The sequence below is a fragment of the Python bivittatus genome, unplaced genomic scaffold (assembly GCF_059951505.1).
Source record: "Python bivittatus isolate LINGU-HERP-01145 unplaced genomic scaffold, Pbiv_v1 ctg000080_np1212, whole genome shotgun sequence".
In the NCBI taxonomy this organism is placed as follows: domain Eukaryota; kingdom Metazoa; phylum Chordata; class Lepidosauria; order Squamata; family Pythonidae; genus Python; species Python bivittatus.
The window spans coordinates 70,466,738-70,491,698 of NW_028277035.1; the positions used below are offsets into that span (position 1 = coordinate 70,466,738).

Here is a 24,961-nt window from a genome sequence, read left to right on the forward strand (position 1 = left end):
ACTCATGTCCTGGTCACTTTGCAACTTGACTACTGCAAGACACTCTATATGGGGCTGCCCAGAATCTTCAACTGGTCTAGAATGCAGCGGCATGAGCAGCAATGGGCATGCCTTGGTATGCCCATGTAACATCTCTGCTTCGTGAACTGCACTGATTGCCAGTTTGTTTCCAGGTGCAATTCAAGGTGCTGGTTGTTACCTATAAAGCCCTACATAGCTAAGGGCCTGGTTACTTGAGGAACCACCTGTCTCTTTGATTTTGTAGGGTTGGCATGCTTCGGGTTCCTTTGATTAAACAATGTAATCTATCAGGACCCTAGAAGCATGCCTTCTCTGTAGCATCACCTGCCCTCTAGAATGACTATGGTCCCCACTCTGTTGTCGTTCAGAAGAGCAGAGAAGACATGGCTCTTCAGCCAGGCCGTTGGCAAGGGAGGGTGAGACCCCTTGCTTCATTCCATCTGGTCTGTCACGCTTGCCATCTTTTATCTTTTATTGATTCTAATGTAATTTCTTTGTTTGATTGTTGTGAACCACGCAGAGTTATTGGGAGTCAGGTGGCATACAGGTTTAAATAAGAACAACAACTACTACAAGCAGTAGTCATATCTATGTCACAGTCAGCCATTTTGGCATGATATGGTCAGTATAACATAAGGGCAACCAAAGCCCAGTTTTATCCAAATATATGTATATTCTTCTATACAAGTTAGGCTTTCTAATGTAAAGACAATCTTGCAAGCCAACATATGACTGCCCATATCCCACCAATCAAATAGTACTGATATTTCCAAGATAGTAAAAGTTACATGATTAAGCAATTCTACGAGAGAACTTTTACGAGAGAAATGGTTTTTCTAGTCTTTTCTTTCTGGACTGAAAACTGCAGAATATGACTGGAGTCTGAAAGACTATACAAGGCAGATTAACAGAGAATTTCCAGTTCCTACAGCATCCTGACTACATCACACACACAAGTTAGGGGACTCTGCAGAAATTCTTTTGGACTTAATGAAGAATTAACTCCTAAGCTTTAAAGAAACTTCATACAAGGACTTTGTGGCAGTTCAAAAGCAGCTCTAGATCTGTCTGGTCAACTAATGTTGGAGTTAAACTGTGGTTGTTATAAACTGCAATACTTGAACTTCTGGACAATCTGTTTTCCTACTGGTGGAAACTCTCTCTGCTTTTTATTTCTCCCACTGGTAGAAATTCTTTTTGCTTTCCTGTTCCTGTCTCAAGCAAGCCATTTTGTTCAAGGCTGTAGCTAAAAAAAACACAAAGCAGTCTGGTGATTTGCATGCTGGCTGGTCCTGTGCCAAAAGGATGGGAGAATCAAACAGAAGTCTTCAATTTCACCCTGCTCACTTTGGCGAAGCTACTGTGTGTGCAGGAAGAGATCTACAGTCAGAACAGCCTGGATCAATTCCAGTGGAACTCCTGCAGCTTCTCTGCACTGTTTACAACATATCTTCCTTTTTCCAGATACTACAACATCATGCAATTACAGTTATAAATAATGAGGAAAAACTAAGTTACAAAAGTGCCAATGACTTTATATGCCATATGGTGATGGCAGGAAAGCTCCTTCCTTCCTTCCTTCCTTCCTTCCTTCCTTCCTTCCTTCCTTCCTTCCTTCCTTCCTTCCTTCCTTCCTTCCTTCCTTCCTTCCTTCCTTCCTTCCTCCCACCCACCCACCCACCCACCCACCCACCCAAGAAATTCCCATCATAGTAACATGGCTAGGGAATTGGTATACTAATGTATGCTATTTTTGTTTCACAAGAATCTACAGCATGTCAGGGGGTAGGGTACTAACGAAATAACTTTTTTGCATTTCTTTGTTGATCAGATAGAGGGAATACTGATCAGCTCAAAGTGATCTCAACATATTCTTTGTGTTTTCCTGTAAAAGCAACTGTAAATTCATTCATATGGTTTTGGAGGTTTGGGGAAATAAAATTAGTGTTAGCAAGGAAGTGCCCTCAGGTAGGGAATCCCAGGGGCATTAAGATAAGCAATCAGTGTTTAGCTAAATAGCTACCAAGAAGAAAGGATTAAAATGAACCTGATACACAGGAAAAGAGAAAGGCATATTATAACAGAAATGCAACTGATTAAACATGGTAAAGATCAGTAAAAGAATGAGTCAACATGACCACCTAAATTTTATAGCAGGCAGATCTGCAATTTTCAGTCTGAAAGAACTATATTTCCTTCTAATCCAGTGTTGCAGCAATTCACAGTAGAGTTTTTAATGTAACTTATTTGTAAAAACCATTAATAATTCTATTTCAGCATGTAAGTGTTTATAATCCTTGTTTCGTTAATTTTTATGGCAACCATGGGAACTTGATAACTAGCCTACTTACTAAACCAGCAAGAAATAGTCCATATTTGTGGCCAGCTACAATTAATCCAAACAAACTGATTTTACGTATCTGATCATGCAAGTTGTCAACTTTGTACACCATTCCATTTTTATTTTTGGTTAATGAAGCAAGGATACAAGAGGATAACACAAAACATCAATTTGCCATTGCAAATGTAGATACTGGCTATACCTCTAGAGGGCAGACAATACTAGAGGCATGGATGTGTTCTATCGTGTAAGCCGCATGGTGTGGCACACCCAATTTTTAAAGCCAATTGTTACAGCTATAAAATTATCTATGCACATTTAATCTCAGGCCTAATGACACTCTCTTTCCAGCACTTGTGGCCCAGTACTAATGATAAAATATTGTTTTACCTTGCTTCTACCATTATTAACATTGTAATTATATGAAGTATTTATCTAGGCATTTCAGAGCACACTTTGGATGAAGATATACTGCCAGTTAAACTGAATTCTGCTGTAATTTTAGATTATTACTTTTATTGCATCACCATATACCATCCTTCCCGGCTGAAAGACATATGTTATATATTATGCACAGTGAAGGCAGGCAAAGCACAAGCAAAACACAATGGACTGACATTCCCTTTCTTCTTTGTCCACTAGAACCAACATATGAACCTATAAAAAAAGCCACAATTTCATTACTGGGCTTGCTTATAAGGAGAACTGGATGATTTTTACTCATGGTCAGAAGCAAAACCATTTGAAACTCCTCTAAATATATCATTTTGCAGTTCTACAGTTATGCAGAAGTTGGTGCAATTAAGACTGATTTTCTACTGTGTTATAAGGATTTCATTGCCTTTAACCTAAGTTTTAAGCTGTTCCTCATTAGTTCTTGCAAAGGCTCAAGGTTCACTATTGTTCAAGTCAAATGTTCTTTTAAGTTATTCTGAGCTATCAGTAAATATGACAACAAAGTAGAGCTTTGATCAGAGTTATTTCTTACAAATGCATTGCTGAAAGACAAAATAGCAGAGTAGCTATTTTTTTTAATAATGCAGCTACTTAGTACAGACAACAAACAAATTCCAGTGGGTTTCTTTAGAATTCAGTGAGCTGCCTCATTTTGGGATACTCTCCTATAATCAATGGGTCTTTTGATTATTGTTAAAATCCATAGAATGGAGACAAGGCCCCATGTGGCTCTATGGTCTGAAGGAAAAGTTTTCAATGGTGACACTGCTCAGGCTGTGGCAATTAAACATAAGATGGAGAAGAAGAGCACACCGGTGAAAGGAGAGGATTTGTATATGAATGAGAGCATAACAGAAAGTAGAAGTGCCTTATGCTTCTCATTTCTTCACTTTATAGTATCATCCAAAGTGGAACTTTTACATTTTGTTTCATGATTAGATCTGTATTCATGTCTGAATGAAAAGCCATTCTCATGTCTCCTACTCCAAAGGGAAATACTCTGCTTTCATTTAGGTCCACTTCTCTGAGCATCTTGCTCTTTGAAAACCTCCCGTAGAAGCTCCACAAATTTTAAGACCATTTTACATACAGTAACTGCTTGTGCTTGTTAGGCTAGTGGCAGAGGGCAACTAGTGGTACATGGAATCAAGGAGTTACAAATAATGGATGGATCTAATATTATAGGCAGAGCCATCTAGATCTAATTACCTCCAATCTTCTTCTCTTGAAAGGCCCAAGAAATATAACACTTAACTCACAAAACTCAAAAATACACAAACAAAACACTGAAGCATGCCCCCCTTTCTTCATTCAGTTTTTCCTTCTGTGCTGTCTTTTTAATTATTCTAAACCTAGGGTCAAGATTATATTGAAGGACACCAATGGAGAGATAGTAACCAATTCAAAGGAGATCAGACTAAGATGGAAGGAGTATACTGAAACACTGTACAGTAGATGTCAACATCAAAGATACCTTAGAAGATATTTCCTACTTACAAGAATCTCTAGTACTAGAAGATGAAGTTAGACCTGCACTCCGGTCATTACCAAGTCAGAAGGCTGCAGGACCTGATGGAATACCCACTGAAGTATGGTAAAGCAGCAGAGGAAGAATCAGTAAAGGTTCTAACCAAGCTATGCAAGCAAATCTGGAGAATTACACAGTGGCTGGACAGAGGTCAATCTACATTCCAATACTAAAAAAGGTGACTTAACAGAGTGTGCAAGCTATCACACAATATCCTTAATTTCATACACTAGTAAAATAATGCTTAGGATCATCCAATGCAGATTAGAGACCTACTTGGAAGAAGAGATGTCGGATGTTCAAGATGGCTTTAGAAAAGGCAGAGGAACACAAAAGATTATTGGTGATGCACACTGGATAACTGAGAAAGTCAAAGAATACCCAAAATAAGTCACTCTGTGCTTCATTGATTATAGAAAGGCCTTTGATTGTGTTGATCACGTCAATATGCAGAATGTGCTCAGAAAAATTTCATTGTCCTTGTGAGAAACTTATACTCGGGAAGCCATAGTATGGACAGAACAGTGAAATAGATCGGCTCCAGTTTGGTAAAGAAGTGCAACAAGGCTGTATACTCTCCCCTTATTTATTCAATCTCTATGCTGAATATATACTGTATTAAGGGAAGCTGGATTGGAAGATGAGCATGATTTTAAAATTGGAGGAAGAAACATCAATAACCTGCACTATGCTGATGACACTACCCTGATAGCTAAAAATGCAAAGGATCTTCAAGCTCTAATAATAAATGTCAAGGAGCAAAGTGAAAAAATGGGCCGGAAATTATATATAAAGAAGACCAAACTAATGACAACAGGTAGAACAACCAGCTTTAGAATTGTCAATGAAGATATCAAAGTGGTGGATAGCTTCTGTCTTTTAAGATCAGATAGTCAAGTAAAGGAACAAGCAGTCAAGAAATATGTCGCAAACTAGCACTTGGTAGAGTAGATATGAAGGCCTTGGAAAAGATATTCTATATGTACAAAGATCAGAATCGTGTGAGCCATAGTATTCCCTGTGACATTCTATGGAAGCAAAGGTTGGACTTTGAAGAAACAGGACAGAAAGAGCATTGACATTTTTGAACTTTGGTGTTGGAGAAGATTTCTGAGAATACTGTAGACAGCCAAGAAAACAAACCAATGACTCATCAAACAAATCATCCTAGAGTTTTCGCTCAAGGCACAAATGGCCAGGCTCAGATTATCCTACCTCAGACACCTTATGCGAAGATCCAACTCTCTGGATAAGGCTGTAATGCTGGGAAAGGTGGAAGGAAAGAGAAGAAGAGGACAACCAGCAGCCAAGTGGATGGATTCAGTTACAGTGGCAATGGGTATGCCACTGGAAGACCTGGAAGAAAGACTAGGTTAGGAACAGATTGTCATGGAGCAAATCTATCTATGTGGTCAGTGGGAGTTGAAAACAACTTGATGGCACATAATCAATCAATTAATCTGCTTTGGGAGAATCTACTGGCTAAAAACAGAAGGAAATGCCAAAATTAAATGTAGAATAGAACAGAACTCAACCTTGGAAAGATGTTTAGAACAAATCGTATGTTTGGTGGGGTGGTATGAGAGATCTACAGAACAAGACACAAAGCAGTCTTTGGAATCCACAATAGCTACCCATAATATAAAAATGGCCAGGTGATTCACCAAAACAATCCTTGGAGCTCTATTTTTCTGAACCAGCAACTAAGTCATACAAACCCCATTTCAAAAACTATGCAGCCCCAAGGTAGGAAGGTTCAACAGGAGTTGAAGAAGCCAAGAGCATGAATGGTCTGAAAGTAATAGGTGTTTGGTTTATGAATGGACTAGGCATGGGACATCAGAAGTGGTCCAGCGAGTGAGGCCAAGGAAGAGATCCTGCAGCACTGAGTGAGGCCACTACAAAGGTCCTGTGGCAGATTATGTGGAGGCCAGCTATGTTGTGGGTGAGGCCTACTAAAGAGGCCCAGATGAATGGACTTACCAAAGAAGTCAGTGGGAGGTGACCCACTGAAAGATCCCATACCATAGAGTGGCTTCAATCGCTGCACAGGCTGAGACTGACTACGGAATCTTCCTAGGAGAGGATAGAAAGCAGCCTCAGAGTAAAACAACACTAGGCCTGTGTCCTAGTTAACCTTACTAGGCATTTAACAATCTCACAGGAAAACCCTTGTTTGTGGTTCATAGAGGGACTACAGAGGCCTACATACAATCCAGGGCAGGAAGGGAACACAGAAGAGGTCTAGACACCTTAGAAGGCATTTGGGGAAGGGAATTATGCTACTATCCTGTAACCAAACTACCAATAAACTGCTTGAATCATGGGACAAGTTACCGCACTGCCTGTGCTTGTCACCATCCTAAGTCAAAGCCATAACAGTAAAATGTAGGAGTAGATGACAGAACAACTAAGAACAATGAGTCATAAAGTTCTTACTGTATGTTGTCAATATTCTAATGTATTAAGTATGGAAAATACACAAGATATGCTTGAACTCTTATTATAGGAAGACAGATATGATTAAATAGATATGAGACCTGATGAAATAATTTAAATGTAATAATACATCTCATATAAAAGCATCTACAATTTGCTTTGGAAAAGCAATTTTGTTCCTCCATAGAAATAAATGTGTAGTTAATTTGTATATTAAGATATTCACATCAGCATAGAAATCCAAGAGAAGGAAACTTGGTGAAAATTTTAAAAGCATCAGGGTTAAAATGTGGAATAAAAGCACCACCATTATTGATGTCCACTACTGACCATTCAACTTAGGAGAAGATGTTTTCCAAAATAAATTGCAGATTTTTCAAACAGACATGAAATATTTATTTTTTTTAATTTCCTTTTCTCCAAGAGGATTCCTACAATTTCAACAAGGGAAAAATTAAATCTTTTTGGATCCTACTATACTTATATTTATGTTTTTGCTAGATAGTCAGTGTGATGAAAACTGACTAAAAACTTCAGCAAAAGATGATTCCAGCAATAGATTCCAAAGAAGTATAAACTATAAATGCTCAGTTTTCTTCTGTTTTTTGAGAGCAGAAAGCATACATTTCCCTGTGCTCCACAAAGTAGAAAATGGATTATTCTGCCCATTTGATATCATCTTGGACTTTTTCCTTTATATTCACTTTTCTCTGGGTTTTGTCTGACTGACCTTCTTTAATTAGCCTATACGTGGATAATTCTTCATTACTGTATACATTTAGATATAATTTTCATTTATGATAAAAACAAACCCCTCAATACTTTTCTTCACTAGATTTTAATCTACTTCTTGCTGATCCATTCTAGCTGAATTACCATGGAGAAGTCCACTGGCTTATGGTAACCTCTTTCTAAAGGGTCAAATTTGTATATTTAATATAACTTAAGAGCTGTGATATAAATGAATAATCATATCTAGCATTGACTTTGTACTTATTCGAAAAGCATTATTTTAAATTCATGTGTGCTGATATTTAGCACCTGAAGACACTGATACAGCAATTGTCTGAAAGCTATCCTTCATTCTAGGCATTTTTTGTACACCCAAGACCCTCTGGATTATTGATAAATTTCCCAGGCTAACAAGAATGTGTGCCTGAGGGCAATACTTGTGGCCTCAGTCTCAGCACAGAGCTGCTTCTATCCCATTATCACAATCTGGCATTAACAACAACAACAAAGTAAATATACGTGTTCCAGAAATATATGATTTAATTGCTCAAAAGTGAGTTGAAACATTTTCCTATAACTTTATCAGTCCACACCATCATTTTCTTGTATAAATACAGATGCTTGTTCAGACTTTTTTTCCAATAAGTGTAGGACAAGAACATGAGCAGACACAATTCTCATTCTGATCAGTCTGTCCGATGAATGTATGAAATCTCCTAAAGTTATAATCTGTGGGAATATTCATGATGGCCCTTTATGGGAAATCACTCACTTCTAGATTATTAAAATGAATGCATTTTAATTGGTAATGCTACCACCTTCCTTTTATTGCCTAAATGCATGCAGATTAGGAAGTATAAAAATGTCATCACAACCATTCTGGGTCCTATCAATTGCAATCACATGATACAGAGAGGTAATTTATTTCTTCTAATAGTTTCTACTGTGTGCACCTAATTTACTATAATTTGTAATTCTTACAGATCTAAGTATAGAATCATGCAGAAATTTGAAAACACATACATAGCACTTACATAATTCTCATACTAATATTTGGTACATATATTGTCAGGAATATGGATATTTTAGCTGCTGATATTTTTTTCTTATGTGCTAGAGAAAATTATAGCCCCAAACTTTTTCAGTTCATACATATACAGTATAATTCTCATGACCATGTCTTTTTGGAATAAGTCCCTGTGAATGCAATAAAAAAGTTGCAGAACCAATTTTAAAACATGTTTCATGTCCTAATTAAGACAGGCATTCTAGGCAAAACCTCGTTAGGATAATCTTAATTTTTTTACAGTTATAATTTTGCATTACAATGCTTGAGATGGGCTATATATAAATTTCATAGGTTGAACTGCATGTATAGCATATTGCCCATGCTCCATTCCATGAAGTTTATTCCCAGAGTATATGACTGCAACCACCAATATTTTGATCCTACTCATACTACCTTATATCACAGATATCCAGTAAATAGTACTTGTAAAAACTTCATCATGCAAACTCCTAAATCCTAACCCCTGCATTCCCTGTCATTTTGTGAAATGTCCATAATTAACTAATTTTTTAAATTCTCTGGAAGGAATACTTCTACACAGTACCAATAAAAAAGAAAAAGGTATCTATAGTCTTATGCATTCTAACAAAAACATTCTTTCACTTGCATCAATGTCCCACTGTTTAATAACACTTTCCTTTTGAAATGTTTGCAGTCCTTATTCAGCACTAAATTGGATGGATGGATGGATGGATGGAAGGAAGGAAGGAAGGAAGGAAGGAAGGAAGGAAGGAAGGAAGGAAGGAAGGTAGGTGGGGTATGAGCTGACCCTCTTAGGTGGTTGTTGGTTGTGGCTGCGCTAGCACTTAATGTTTAACAGAATTGCCCTGATGCCAATCTGCTAACCTGAGAAACAGTGTGCGAGTAGATGATGTAATGGGACCTTGGCCATGGTGGAAAGTGAGCAGGGAGCAGGGATGAGGAGGATGTTGGGGGAGTTAAGGGCAGTAGGAAGATTGTTGTAGTGATTGGCAATAGGAGATATTGTGGGAGTCAGGATGGGCTGCTCACAGTGAACACAAGCCCAATGTCTCTTATTGCTCCCATGTTCCAGCCTCCTGCCTCCATCTTCATATGGGGGTGCCCTTGATGACCATTCAGAAGCTTCAATTGGTCCAGAATACAGTTGTGTGAGTAGTTGTGGACATTTCTCATTATGCCCACATAACACTTCTACTCTACAAGCAGCTGCACTGGCTCCTTGTAGGCTTCCAGGAGTAATTCAAGGTGCTAGTTATCACCTATAAAGTGCTACATTGCATAAGATTGGGTTAACTATGGGATGCCCTGCTCCTGAGAGCATAGCATCTGAATGTCCCACACGATCTGACAGGAAGGACACACTCTAGGTACCTTCACTGAAACAATGTCATTTTCCCCCAGACATATGGCTGGCCACAACCCCAGAGGCCTTTAGGAAGACAGGTAAGAGCTGGCTTTTCTCCCAGGCTTTCAGGTCAGGTTGAGCTGAGCCTTCAAGTGATGAGTTTGTAGACGTGTTCAGTTCCGTTTGCCATTTTATTGTTCAGAATCTTTTTATCAGCTATGCTGTGATTATAGATTCCTTTTTTTTACTTTTTGTACACTGCCCAAAGTCACAGTTTGAGTTGTATTATGCATAAATAAGTAAATAAATAACAAAGTATATACCACTAGAGAAAGACTGCAACAATGTTTCTTCTCTTTGCCTTCCCTTGATTAGATGTCACATCAAATCTAGACTACATAGTATGGGAGAACAAAACAATATTGTACTAAAGGACAAGGATTTTGCTACATCCAAATTGGTGCACAACTTAGGTAAGTTTGATAATCCGATTTTTTCCAGTGCCCATGATAGCAACGTCAAGTGCAGTTACTGGTCATGTGGTTCCTGAGACAACCAGCACAGCATATTTCTACTGATATTTGGGTACACAGCTTCTTTCCATGGAAGGCAAGTCTTGCTGAACATGGAATATCTGTTTTCTTTAAAGCATTTTGTTCCATATAAAGCTCGGCTAATGACTGCTTGCTTGACATTTTCAAACGTACTTCGAAAACAGGCCAGATTTCTCTTAGAAAATTCTGCTAAATTGCTGTGTAAATGGTTACTGAATTAAAAAGGTATGCTATTTTCTGTGTCAAAAGTTCCTTAACATCTGCTATCACATGTTTACAAAACCTTTGTTAGTTGTATGCCATTACAAACGTAAAATTCAATTATTTTTACAGGCAAATGCTTTCTGATTTAAATTCAAAATTACATTCCAACAAAATGTTCTAGCCCTGTGAGGACAAGATAAGGTGACAAGTTTTCCTAACCCATTAATCTACTGTCAGATGACTACTCACAACACTTTTTAAAAGAAGCTATTATTTAGGGAATACACAGAAGTAGGACACAGATTTAAATGAATTCAAAGCAGCATGGATTACATAATGAGAGATTTTAAGGGCATTTCTTTTCTAAACTATTTAATATATGCTGCATGATGCATCTTCCAAGCGCAATTGCATGTATTTTATAACAAATGGAGGTAAACATTCAGCTTGAATTGTCATCCAGATAGACTTCTGATGAGGCAGAAGGCATTAGAAAGAAATGAAACAGCGCTTTAAGTTAATCAGAAAGCTGAATTCTGGTTTCAGGATTAAATGAGCATTTGGCAAAACAAAGGCATTCTGCCTCTAAAGGGGTTTACAACAGATTCTTTAAAAATAAATCTTTAAGTTGACATACAGAAATATAAACAAGCAGGAAAGATATCCTGTTTGCTAGAAGACAAGTCTGATAGTCAAAAATAACAAAGCTTATTTATCTCAGTTTGTTTGGTTCCCACAGATACATTTTTAGAAGTTTAATAACCCCAAAGATGAAGATGATGGCAGCAACATTATCTGATTATTGCACTTTGGATCTGGTTGAAGAATCCTTTGGCAAACAATTTAGTACTAAATTATAATTTTTCTTAAATGAATTTAACCTTGCCTCATTCACAAAAGGCATATTGGATCATATTCTGTGATTAGAATAATCAAAATATAATTACAGTTTAAAAAGAGGTATATTCAACAATGGATTAATTTTAATTGGAAATGCAATGTTCTTTTAGGAATTATTGTTTATAGTATAAATATTCAAGGATGGCATCTGGGATCTATAAAAATTCAAATGCTATTCAATGTTTAGAATAGGTCTAAGAGTTACAGTGGTACCTCGGGTTACGAATTTAATCCATTCCGTGACTCTGGTCGCAACTCGATTTGGTCGCAAGTCGAGGTAAAGTTTCCCATATGGTTCAATGTAAATACGGTTAATCCGTTCCGCCCTCCGAATTTGGTCGCACCCCAAATTTATGAGGTAAATTTCCCCATAAGGTTCAATGTAAATACAGCTAAACAGTTCTGAAACATATGCATTTTATTTTTAAACCTCAAAAACATGAAAAAAAGTACAGTACAGCATAATATGAAGAGGGAGAATGGGGTGGGGAGGCAGTTATTGTTTGGAGGGAGAGTCCCCCTCCAAAGGGACATCGGGGAGATCTCCTTCAGGGGTTTCCTCTCTTCTTTGCCTCTTAGCTGCAGGCTCAGTTCTGGGGAAAAACCTGTCTAAAGTCAGTTGTTTTTTCCTGCGCTGCATAACCCTCTGGAAATGAATTATTCTTGCCAAGCCTGCTCTGCATTTTCTTTGGAGCCATGCTGACAAGCACACCAAAAACCTTCCAAAGGCCACAAAACACACCACAAGCCTCACCGAACCTCTCCTTGCTACCGTGATCTCGCCCACAGGAAGCCGCGACCGTGTGACAGCAGGGAAAATGGCCGCGGATCCGGTTCGTAACTCGAGGCGGAGTTCGCAACCCGAGGTAAATTTTTGGGGCCGGAGCTGGTCGTATCTCGAAAACTTCGTAAGCAGAGGCGTTTGTATCCCGAGATACCACTGTACTTGAGAATACTGCATTATCCACCCAACAGATGGGTGGGGTGGTGGAAGGAAAGGAGGGAAGGGGGCCAGGTATGTAGTTTGGGTGGTGGATTTATGAGTGGGGCATCTGAGGGGCTGATTTAATCCAGAATCATATGCTTGAGTATAACCTAGGCTAGATGGGTAGGGAATTAGGAGGTGGAGGCACTGGCCAATATTTGGGGGGGGGGGCATTATGTGAAATGGGATTTTGATTGTGATATGTAAGAAGAGATATGATAGGAGGCTGAGAGACAGCCTCACTTAGGAAAGGTATCTTTGGTACCTTCAACTAATTCCCCCCTTCCAGCTCTCAGTTTTCACACTGGGAAGCACAACTTCAGATCCTTGGAGTCCAAGGGCTTTAACTGCTGCTATTAAATGCCAGGTCTGTTTGCAGTAAAATTGTCCTTATTCACCATTAGGTTGCAGATGAGAGGGAAGGCTTGGATTATATCATGAACACTTGGTGGCGGAGAAGGGGATGTTTCCCTCTCCAAAATCTACCCACCTGGTAGTGTTGGGAACTTCAACCTGCCTTCCTTTCATGAGAGGTCTGGAGTGGCCCAGGAGTTCACAGCTGCTGTGACAACTATGGGCCTGATCCAACATATTGAGTGCCCAAAGAATATGGGTGGCCACACACTAGATCTAGTTTCTGCCTTAGGCCAGATGCCACATAATCTGAAAGTGGAGGGTGTTGAATTTTGTTCTTTGTCATGGATAGATCACTCTCTGATTGCCATAGAGGTTTGTAGTATGAACCCTTCTGCTGTGTGGAAGAACCTATTAGATTAGTCCATCCCAGCTGCCTGATGGATCCTGTGGGCTCTCGGGGAGTTTCCGGAGGATCCAGTAGTAGGTTGGCTGAGATTCTGGCCTCTTACTGGAATAAAAGGACGTCTGGGGTGCTGGGACAGATTGTTCACTCACTGCAGTTCCCTGGTTCACTGAGGAACTCAGGTAGATGAAGCAGCAGAGGAGACGCCTAGTGTGCTACTGGAGGAAGATCCATCTCAAGTCTGTTCAGTCATTGGTTAGGAGCTCACATTTGAGGCTACACAGTGGTGATATTATCACCAAAAGAGATATTTTGCCAAACTTATTGTATTTGCTGAATACCATTGTTAAGGCAACCCATTTCCTTATTGGGAAGGAGATTTGGCAAGACTATCTGAACAGCCTCTCTGAAGAAAGTTTGCAACCCTTGGTGGATAAACCTGCTCAAATTTGAAAACAGCTGGGCTCCAACTGGACAATGCTAATGGATATGATTGAGGCCTTGTCTTGTGAAGTCATATGGGAATAATTTTGAGTCTGAAGGAAGCAGACAGAACCCCCTGCAGTGTCAATTCTGCCACTTCCCAATTGGATCCCTGCCCATCATGGCTGGTTAAGGCCTCCCAGGAGGTAGCAGGAGTTGGATTCAAGGAATATTAAATGCTTCATTGAGTGAGGGGGGAATTTTCATCACTTCTGAAGAAGGCTATGGTACATCCCCTGTTCAAGCCATTGCTCAATCCAACTGTTTTGGACAGCTTTAGAACTATCACCAACATTCTTTTTTTCTAAAAGTTTATAGATACTATGGTGACCTTGCAACTGCAGAGAAGCCTAGATGAACTAAATTTGGATCTTTGGCAGTCAGGTTTCAAGCCAGAGTACAGCACAGAAATTGCATTGGCCGTGCTTGAGCCTATGAAGAGATTGGGATCAGGATATGCAATCCTTTAGGTCCTCCTTGATCTCCCAGTGGCTTTCAATTACCACCAACTATGATATTCTACTCGACTGTCTCTGAAGGATTACAGCAGAGGGCACTGTCTTGCCCTGAGAACTCTACTTTGTGGAATGCCTCAGCATTCTCTCCTCTCTCCCTTCTTTTTTAACATCTACTTGAAACCATTGAATGAGGTCATCTACCAGCATGGGGTTCAATATCACCAATATGCTAATAATACCCAGCTATGCATCTGGTCCCCAGGCCAAACAGGCAATGCAATGAAATCATTGACTCAATGCCTTGAGGCTACCGGGGTTTGGATACGGAGGAACAGACTGAATCCCTCCAAGACAAAATGGCTTTGAGACCATGAACCTAATAATTCCAGGGAAATTCCATCTATGAACAGGTAGTTGGCAATTTGGGGATTCTCTTAGACTCAAGCTCCTTCTTGAAGAGCAATGTGGCAATTGTTTGCAGAGTTATATCTTGTCCACTAATTGTGACCATTCCTGGACTGGGAGGCTTTGCTCACAGTCACTCATACCTTAGTCATCTCCTGTTTCGATTACTATAATGTACTTTACTTGGGTCTGCCCTTGAAGACCATTTGTAAGCTACATCTGGTACAGAATGTGGTGGCCTAGGCAGTTATGGCTGTGTCCTGATATTCTCAGGTGACCCCATTGCTTCACGAGCTCCACTGGTTGCCAGGTGACTTCTGCTAATGATTCAAGGTGCTGGTAATATTGTTCTTATGGGATTTCCATATCTGGTGTGCTGAAGTTACAAAAGAATTACCAAAACATTTTTTCTTTTTATGAGCAAAATATGAATTGTGTGAAATGGCTTTGCAAATATATCAGACATGGGGAAGACAGTAACTGTAATACTGTTGATCAAGGGGGAAAAAGGTTTAACCTTACACATCCACATTATTTCGTGACAATACTAAAAACAAATTATTAATTTTTCTGAAGGACCACATTCTCACTCAGGAAATAAAGAAAATAAAGAGGTATGCATCAGTGCTCATTACAGACCTTTATAGAATGTGAACTCAGCCTTTCTGGCATTAGAAGAATTAAAAGAAGTATGAACAAGCCATACTTCATGGACAGTATGGCAAACTCACCTTTATCATTTCTGCTACATAACTCTCAGGTCCTGTATATTCTGTAGAGTCTTTTACTTTCACCAAGACAATGAAGAATAAGTAGTGCCACATATTGTGCTCCTCTTTAATGTGTTCTTCAAAAGTCACTGTCTTGTTATCAAACTTGTCTCTTTCCAGACCTAATGAGGAAAATTAAACACGATAATCATATTTAGGCTTCTAAAAAGGAAAGAACATCTTCTATTTCAGAATGTTAAAAACGAGTTCCAGAAAACAGTTTTTAAGAAAATCTTTAAAAGACATACAGTTATTTGTCTCATCATTTTCTGGAAACTGAGTGCTCTTTTATGGGGCATCTGGTCTCTTGGCCAAAGTCAAATGCATGGCTGACCTTATGGACAAAAAATACTTGTGTGCTTCTTACTGTATCATATTGTGCCAACAATAACACAGCCACCACAACAAATGTTAATTTCACTGTCTCAGTGAAATCAGTGGGGACTGAATCAATTGTTCATAAATTGGTTCAATGCGGGACCTCTGCAGTGACAGTCATTAGCTTCTGTTACACGCATTCTCAGGTTTGGCTTATGGTCTCTCACTCACACAGCCTGATGAGGCATGTGGACCTTGTAAGCCCCCCCCACCCCTGGTTTTCCAGATAGGTGTAGCTATTGCAGACAAGACACAAAGCCCTTGTCAACAGCCAGGAAATAATTAGGGCACATCAGGTTTTTTGGAATACATGGAGACTCAGTGAATTAGCCAGCAAAACTTTACTGGTTACAACATACATTTGCTCTTTCTCATGCACACGCACAATCACTCATGCCCACTTTACCCATGTCCTTCTCAAGTAGGCTGCCAGGCACTAGCTAGAGGAATGGAAGCCACCAAGTCTAGATCCAGGACAACTCAAGGAGTGGGTGGGCTTCAGGACCTCTTTTATTCCCCAAAGTCCTTGCTTTGTTGATTCACAAGACTGGCAGCTACTCTTGTGTTGTTGATTTACAAGTCTAGTAGCTATTGATGGGATTGGAGTTTTTTCTCTGTGCTTAGGCCCAGCTTCCTCTGTCTACTTCCTTTGTTTCTTTAATGACTTGTTTCCTTCTTATCTACCTCTGATGGGATCTTTTAGACAAGATTCCTGGCTTTTGTCATCTCTGCTTAGTGCCTGCTTCATCTTTAGGTTATGGCAACTTCAGCCTAGTCTCACACTTCAGAATAATGGATACTGGGGAAGCAAAGCCTCACCACTTTTTATGTCATGCCCACTGTTTTGAAGTTAGTGACCGTCCCTGTGAGCATCCCTGGTTCAATAATTTTGTCAAGACTTAAATGAACCAAGAGTGTGTGCATACGTAAAAACAATCAGAAACAAATCTGTTGTTTTCTCTTTCAGCCCAAGCCTAGGCTTTCCACAATCTACCTGAAGAAATCTACCAGAAAAATGAACATTCTTCAGTGCAGTAGCTTGTCCTGTGCTTCCTTCAGCACTTCAGACTGGTACAAACTGTCCTCTTCATTCACACACATACTTTTATTATTGTATGTATGTATGTATATTTGAATGAATGTATGCATGTATGTGCGTGTATGTATGTGTATGTGTGTGTGTGTGTGTGTGTGTATATATATATATATATTCATTCATTCATTCATTCATTCATTCATTCATTCATTCATTCAAATACATACTTATTTGTTCTAGTTGCCTCTCAAAAGAACCTTTTAAATATTAAAAAAAACATTCAAAAAGGAGAATAGAATCAGATTATTTCATTGATTACAATCCAATCAATGCTGTGCACAGAAGCAGTTTCTACAACCAGAAAGAAACATTTCCTTTGAACTCTGAACACAATTGGAAGGAGAATGTTTGACCAAATACAGCATATGTTTTCATATAGTACACTCACTGGTTAATTGGGCTGGAGCGACTGGATTCCACTGCATTTTTTTCAAAGATAACCACAGTAATGTAAAACTGTTCACATCATTTTTTAAAAATTGTTTCAGAAAGCACTGTATGATTTTACTGTTTTAAACATGCAAGACTATCTACAGAATATAGACATTTTTTCTGGTAATGGTAAGATTCAGATGAATATTGCTTGGCCCTTACTTATTTTCAAACGTTAAACACACATTGTATGTTCTGGGCTACATACAATTTTATAGAAAATGAAGTCTCACAATATGTAGCTGAGGACTGATTATTTCTGTGTCGATATTTATAAGTGTGTGAACATTAAGAATAAACATAAGAACATAAGAAGAGCCCTGGATCAGATTATTGGAGCATCTACTTCAGCATTCTGTTTACAGAGTGGCCAATAAGATGCATTTGGGAAGCTCACAAGCCTGGGCTAGATGGTGATAGTACCCTTTCAAAGTTGCTTCCAGCATCCAATATTTAAGAAAGTAGTAAGCAACTAACAATATCCTTCACAAACCTGTCCATTCTCCTTTTAAAGCCATCAAAATTGGCTGCCATTCTCACACCTAATAGCAATGAATTCTACAGAAAAGAAAAAAAAATGTTTTCCTTCTATTAGTTCTGAATCTCCTTGTATCTGATTTCAAAGGATGACCTCGGGTTCTAACCTGGTGAGAGAAGGAGAAAAGCTTTTTTTCTCCAAGTTATATTTTATGTACTTTTATTATGTCCACTGTTCCCTATTTTCATTTGAAGCTAAACCTCCCTAATTGCTGTAGTTCTTCCTCATAAGGGGGGGGGGGGATTGGTCCAGCTGCTTAATGACATGGTTGCCCTTTAATTTTTTAGTTCTATAATATCCTATACAGTATTCTTCTGTATATTTGTCCCACCTTCTATGTGTGCAAGGCATTATTACACCGGCAGTTCTATTTTTAAGTCCCTTCCTAACTTTTCCATGTATGGAATTAGTCTTTTTCACAGCAACTAATCTCTGGCTTGCCATTTTCATTACGCTGTCTGCCATAATTCTCTTTCCTATTCAGTCTCTACCAGCTCAGATCCAAAGTATAGGTACAGTCTGGATTGTTTGATGCCATCAGCAAACATGGCTGCCATGTTGCTCAGCCCTAATTACAAATCTTTTATGTAAGTTAAAAAGCATTATCCCAACACCAATTTCGAGGGGACCTTACCTGGTATATCTCTCTAATGTAAGAACTTCCCATGTATTCCTACTTTTGCTTCTGTTTTTAACCACTGGCCAATCTATGAGAACACTGCCCTCTTATCCTATGGCAACTGAGTTCAGTAGCCTTCAGAAGGGACTTTGTCAAAAGCTTAACATTACATGGCCCCTTACAAGTTATTCTAAAAACATTCATACAATGCTGATTCCCCCACAAAAATGTGCATTCCTTTTGGGGAATGGAGACATTCCTATATTTGCCTAGAACTGAACTCTTGCTGGTTCTTACACTTACCACAAATAAAGCATGTTGTTTTCAAAATTTCTTCTTTCTTCTGTTTCTCACTTCTTAGATCAGCAAAAGTATCAATAATGACTCCAAAAATCAGATTAAGGACAATAATGATCACCATAAAGAAGAAGAGGAGGTCATATATCACTCTTGCAGCAAAGAGAGGTTCCTAAAATGCAGATATTTTTCAGATACTAAATGGAGAGTATTAAAGAAAAGAAAGCTACAAACAGGATATTACTTAATTACTGAACATATATAAATGCCACATATACATTGGGCTTTCTTTTGTGGCAACTAATTTCTCATTCGTAGACTTTATTTTCTATTTCCTGTTTCTTATTTTTATGTACAATGAATACTACATTATGCTTGTGGATTATAAATCAGGGACTAAGACATGGGTGTGTGATATATTTTGTATTAACACATTAAGCAATGTTGAAGTATTTAGAAATCAATTTATAAGAAATTATTGTGGTGATGTTAGAGGTGTGTTAGGTGGGGATGTGAGCATATTTGAACTTTGTATGTAGGTAATGCCATGTCGCTGGCTGAGAACCCAAATAATCTGCAGCTAATGTTAGGTAGACTGTATTATGCAACAAGCATGGATCTGAAAATTAATGCATCAAAGATTAAGGTACTTGATTTTGATAGGGAAAACATGAATGAAAGTTGTACACAAATGATGAAAAAGTAGAGCAAGTAGAGCAATGTGTTTATTTTGGTAGAATGTTTATTAAAGATGGGGAAGTGGATAGTTATAGTTTAAGATACACAAATGAGAGTGGGTGTGCATAAGAGCATGCTTTGGCCTACCTTGTTATATGGAAGTGCGAGTATATCAGAAGAAACATAGAAGTTAAACTGAATGCAGTGGAAATGGGGTATTTAATAAATGTGTGTGGTAAAACAAGAAGAAAGGGTCAAGAATGAAAAGCTTAATGAATATGGATTGCTTTTGAATATGGATTGAACATAAATGTGAATTACTGGTACAAAATATATACAATGAGGTGGTTTGGACATTTAGAGAGAATGAATGAATTGCAAAACAAATATATGAAGTAACAGTGAATGGGTCAAGAGGAAGGGAAAAACTGAGAAAGTCAAGGTTGGATGGAGTTGATGAGATCCTCAGAAAGAGACAGGTAAGAAGTTAAGAAGAAATTACATTGTGTAATGTATGGACATATAAGCAAGAATGGTTTGCAAGGGTAGAAATATATGAAGAGATAATAGTGAATGGTGCTGATGTAAACTAGAGTCAGCTATATTCCCTTCCCTTTTTTTTCTCATCTCATGCTTTTAATTTATTCGGTTTGATATTGCTTATTGCTATTCTATACTGTATATAACATTGCTTACCCTGAACATGATGGACATTTATGCATGTAATAGATACCACAATTCTAGCCTTAGTGCTCAAACTCTTGATTTCTTAATCTAAACCTGAGTGTAGTTGAATGAGTGTCTTAAATTTTAAAGAAATGAATAAACCAGAGAAGTGATAAGTAAAATCCCATGACAGGAGAAACTAATGGGAAATGGAGCTCAAGATGAGTGGGAGTTCCTAAAAAAGAAGATCACAATTCCAATTAGGAAGAAAATGGAAGACAGCACAAGGCAATATGGCTGCACAAAAGCTTAACAAACTCTGGAAGCAGAAAAGGACAAATGCAGGTGCTAGAAAGAAGAGCAAGTCATCAAGACAGAGTCCAAACAGCTAAGAATTATAGTGATGATGTCAAGCTCAGAAGAAGCTTGGCATAGGATGCTAACAACAACAAAAAGGGGTAATTCAGATATGATCAAAATAGAAGATAGACAAAAGAATCATTGTATTAGCTGCTCAGTGAAGAAAGAAAAAAATAAGATCCATGAAGCAGTTGTAAAGGAAAAGATGAAGGGGCAGGATTGAAATGTCAAACTGACAGAAACACAGTCAGGGACTCTGCTTTGAATTAGTTTAAATCTCCAAGGCCAAAGAATGGCATCTAGTTTGTCAGTGGAGTTTGCTGATGGTCTGTTGAAACCTTTATGTATTAACTTAGAGAAGTCCTGGAGAATGGGTGAAATGCCAGATGACTTAAGAAAAGCAAATGATGATTCAGAGAGCTACCAGCCAGTCAGTTTGACATGAATACTTGGGAAGATTCTAAAATGATCAACCTGTAAGTACCCTGAAAACAATGCAGTAACAATCAGAAATCAAGCATAAATTTTGCCAGACTAACCTAATACTAGTTTTTGATTGGGTAAGTTCTTTTGCAGAGTATTGGAATACTATAGATAAAATACATCTTGATTTCATCAACGCATTTGATGAACTAACCATAATGTTTAATTAGCAAGATAAATTAAGTGTGGAATAGATGGCATGACAATTAATTGGACCCACAACTGGTTCAAAAACCATATGCTTCATCAAACTGGAGTGAGATACTGAGTAGAGTGCCAGTCCTGGGGGATGTAATAATCAACATTTTTATTAATGACTTGGATGAAGAGGTGGCACAAAACTTCTATCTTAGAAGACAAAAATAAGTTAATGCAATCTTAAATGCTTAGAGAAATGGGTTAAAAATAACACAAAATGCAATAGAGACAAATGCAAAATTCTCCTTTTAGAAAACAGAAATCAGAATAGGGAATTCCTGGCTTAGCAATGCTATTTGTGACCAAATGTGGAACAGTAACTGATTGTAAACAGCATGATACAGCTGCAAAAAAGGGTAAATTCACTTTTAGGCTGCATCAACAGAAGTAAAGTTCCCAAATCACAGAAACAGATTCATTTTATTCTTTGATATTCATTTTTCACCATGGTTATTGTGTACAGTTAAGAAGGTTTCAGATAAATTGGAATAAGTTGAGAGAAGTACAATGAAGATGACAGGAGACTTGAAACTAGGTTCTGTAAAAAGAGCTTGAAGGGACTGGAAATGTATAGCCTTGAAAAGTTAAAACACAGGGGATGAAATAGCACTTTACAAGCACTGAAAGAGACATTGCATAGAAGAATGTCAAGACATGTTTTCTATTGCCCCAGAGTGCAGGACATGGAATAACAGATTTAACATGCAAGAAGGCAGTTTCCTACATAATATTAGGAAAAAAATCATGACAATAAGAGCAGTCTGACCACAGAGTCAGTTACCCAAAGAACTGGTGAATTCCCCTTCACTGGATGCGTTCAGGTGGAGGCTAGAGAGACATCTGCCAGTGATATTTTAATTTGGATTCCTGCACTTAATAGGAGCTTTGACTGAATGTATATTCAGTATAGTAGTGCTGGAAATAGTTTTACAGCACTTTTGCCATTGTTGATAAGAAACCCTGTTCATGGTCAAAAATGTGCTTATAGATAGTAAAAGAAATGCACATTTGGGAAAGTTCTTGCCCTGGTAATATAATCTAATTACTGCAACACTGGCAACTTCTGTATTATAATAACAGTGGATTCTATCTGAAAACATCAATGCTGACAATTCCTCACTAGCAAAACACTTACACATTTAGTCTGCACCATAAAATACTCAAACTTTGCACAATATTAATTTTCTATAAAAGATCATTTCAATTTTTTTTAATATATATATAGCTCTCCAATACCCCACTGCCACCACACACGTGCACTACCTCTTTCACATGTACTGTTAATTTACCTCCTTGGACGGCTTCCTGAGTACATCTCCTACTCCACCCCCACTCCTCAGGCCATGACTAAGCACGGTAACAATGCACATCAGCAATGTCTCACATGTATGTTCTTTATCCTCTTCAGAATCTTCAGAAGATAGCTCTATTAAATAAAAGAAGTTTGGGACATGGCTGTGAGAAGGTGGGAAGCTGAAGATCTGTTACATCTCTTCCATATTTTGAACAACCATTTTAAAGCCAAATAAGGACCACCCCTTGCCTCTTTTTCTCTCTTCTATAGTTCAACAGCCTAGTTGCAGAGCTTTGTGATTCATTGGGCTATTCAGAATTTTTATTTGATATTTTTAAAAATCCTACAAATTGGATGCATGGCTACTCTCATCCTATAAACTCATTCATAATATTCTGGGCTTTGGGATGTCTTTACAAGAAACAATATAAGCATATTTTTAGTGCAGACATATGAACACACAATCTACTTTCTCTAGTTTTAATTCAGAAGCAAACTTGTCATTAATGTTTAGCAAGATTCTTTTATAATTCTGGAACATTGTAAGTAACCACCAATGACAAACACTTATACATACAACAGTGAATTAATTTGTTTTATCTACTGAAAACTTTGAATATCTTTCTGATGCATATTTCTATGTTCACAAAATGTCATGGGACATGATTATGGACAACTGATCCTTTTCTCTACCCAGTTTCTGGTTCCCTGTTCCCAAAGGGAACTCTTCTTCTTCCTTATCACTTTGTGAGAAACTTTAGAGTCCACCTAAGTCTATCAAGTGTGGGATATGAAGAGAGAATGCCTTTGTCATGTCATTTTTGTCTAAGTTTTCCTGAATTTAGAGACACATACAGCTGCTACCAATTTTCCAGCTAATGATAGCCAGCCAAGTTATACTCCATTTAACACTACATCAGGACAATAATTCTAGAAGAATAAAAAGTCCTGAATGTTACTGCCACCAAGAGTAGAAGCAGAAATGGGAGAACTGAAAAATGTAGTGGAAGAAAATATGTGGGTGAGAAAGCCACTAAAAGAGGCAGTAATGCAGAGATATATGTGAGTGGTTTTATATTATTGTATGGTAGAGACTGAATTATAGCATTCAAGAAAGAATAGGATGTTCATGATGAGAAGAAAAGAAGCATTTTCCCACAATCAATGCAGCATCTTGGCCCTCTTAATAAACAAAAAACTAGTGGCTCTCAGGGTGATTTTAATTGTGCATTCAGTCTATAAGGAAAATGCTGGATTTATTTTGGCTATTATAAATGTTACACATCAAGAAAAATGAACTAGTGATCTCTTCAGATGATCTGAATTGGGCACTCCTGCTGTAAAGAAAACATATTTTATTTTTGATAGTATAAAAATATGTTATATGTCTCATTTTCAAGGACAGAAGCAATTTACTACACATGAATTCATGTACCCTCCTAGCTTTCCAACAACATGAGCAATTTTATCCCCCCCCAAAATAAGGAACACCATGATATGGGAGATCTCAGGACTGGGTGAAATGGTTGATATGTACCTCTGGTCTGGGAAAGCACTGGTTAGTGTAACCTGTAAATAATGTTGATTTGTTGTCTTTAACAGTAGTAAGAAATATTAGGGTGGTAACAGTAGGGAACATAGCAATGTGCATTCAATATTCTGTTCATTTTGAGATTACAGCATGGTATCAAAGTCAGTGTCTTTGTACTTCATGTATCATACATACTGCCATTATAGTGTTTGAGAGGGTTGACATATAAAGGAAGCCAGAATGGATAAGGACTACATTATATTAGAAACATGCAGTGAGAATTGCAGTTTACAAACTTGTACATGAAAAAAACAAATGCTGAAGGACACTTGCCTGTAGAAGGAATAACAGAAGAACAATTTTCACCATCCTGTATTTTGCACACATTAGAATATAAGAACTCCCTAGTCATTGGCTCTCCAACTTCATTATGTTGATCTAAAATTGGGTAAAACAAGACACCTTAATGTACCATTAAATAATGCTGAAGTTATGTAACTAGCACATCTATTAACAAACATTGTTATTACTTATCATAACACCTTTTAATTTAAATATATATACCATTTCTGTCAAAAAGGCACCCTGAATAGTTTAGTGCATAAAAGTTATATGACATAAAATTGTGCCAACATTCTTTAAATTTAGTAGGGTTTAACATTAAAAAAAAAAACCTTGAAAATTGACTATGTAAAAAGCAACAACTATATTGCTTGTCTAAAGTCAGTGAACAGGTAGTATTCCTCATATGTGTATTCCAAAAGCATGTGTGTGGTGTTTTCATTTCCCACCCACCAAACATTCCAGAATAAAAATATGGAAGGAAGGGGACCTTCATCTGAACGTGTGTGATAACATAATGTGGCCAATCCTAATTCCCAACGCATACACATTTAATGGCAAGCAAGTATATAGCCCTCTTTGGATTGGGCTTGAAAGCAGGTAGAGGCAGGTAGTCT

General features: G+C 38.0%; 1 protein-coding gene and 1 long non-coding RNA gene across 9 annotated transcripts in view; one reads left to right on the forward strand and one right to left on the reverse strand.

Annotated features, from left to right (window-relative positions):
* Positions 1 to 18,783, forward strand: part of LOC148216737 (uncharacterized) — a 62,197-nt gene extending 43,414 nt beyond the window's left edge. For 2 of the 5 annotated variants that reach the window (XR_015794926.1, XR_015794925.1), the window contains 3 exons: positions 10,289 to 10,386; positions 12,361 to 12,437; positions 16,778 to 18,783. This is a non-coding gene — a long non-coding RNA (uncharacterized LOC148216737). Of the gene's footprint in view, positions 1 to 10,288; positions 10,387 to 12,150; positions 12,276 to 12,360; positions 12,438 to 16,777 lie in introns of those variants that run through there. The other 3 variants (XR_015794929.1, XR_015794927.1, XR_015794928.1) reach the window with 2 other exon arrangements.
* ITPR1 (inositol 1,4,5-trisphosphate receptor type 1) overlaps positions 1 to 24,961 on the reverse strand; it is a 265,258-nt gene that overhangs the window by 18,218 nt on the left and 222,079 nt on the right. For 2 of the 4 annotated variants that reach the window (XM_088134326.1, XM_088134325.1), the window contains 4 exons: positions 24,336 to 24,440; positions 22,467 to 22,603; positions 18,799 to 18,964; positions 15,394 to 15,554 (listed from right to left, as the gene is read on the reverse strand). In XM_088134326.1, coding sequence (XP_087990452.1) covers positions 15,394 to 15,554; positions 18,799 to 18,964; positions 22,467 to 22,603; positions 24,336 to 24,440 — 569 coding nt within the window. Of the gene's footprint in view, positions 1 to 4,539; positions 5,703 to 6,329; positions 6,423 to 15,393; positions 15,555 to 18,798; positions 18,965 to 22,466; positions 22,604 to 24,335; positions 24,441 to 24,961 lie in introns of those variants that run through there. The other 2 variants (XR_015794924.1, XR_015794923.1) reach the window with 2 other exon arrangements.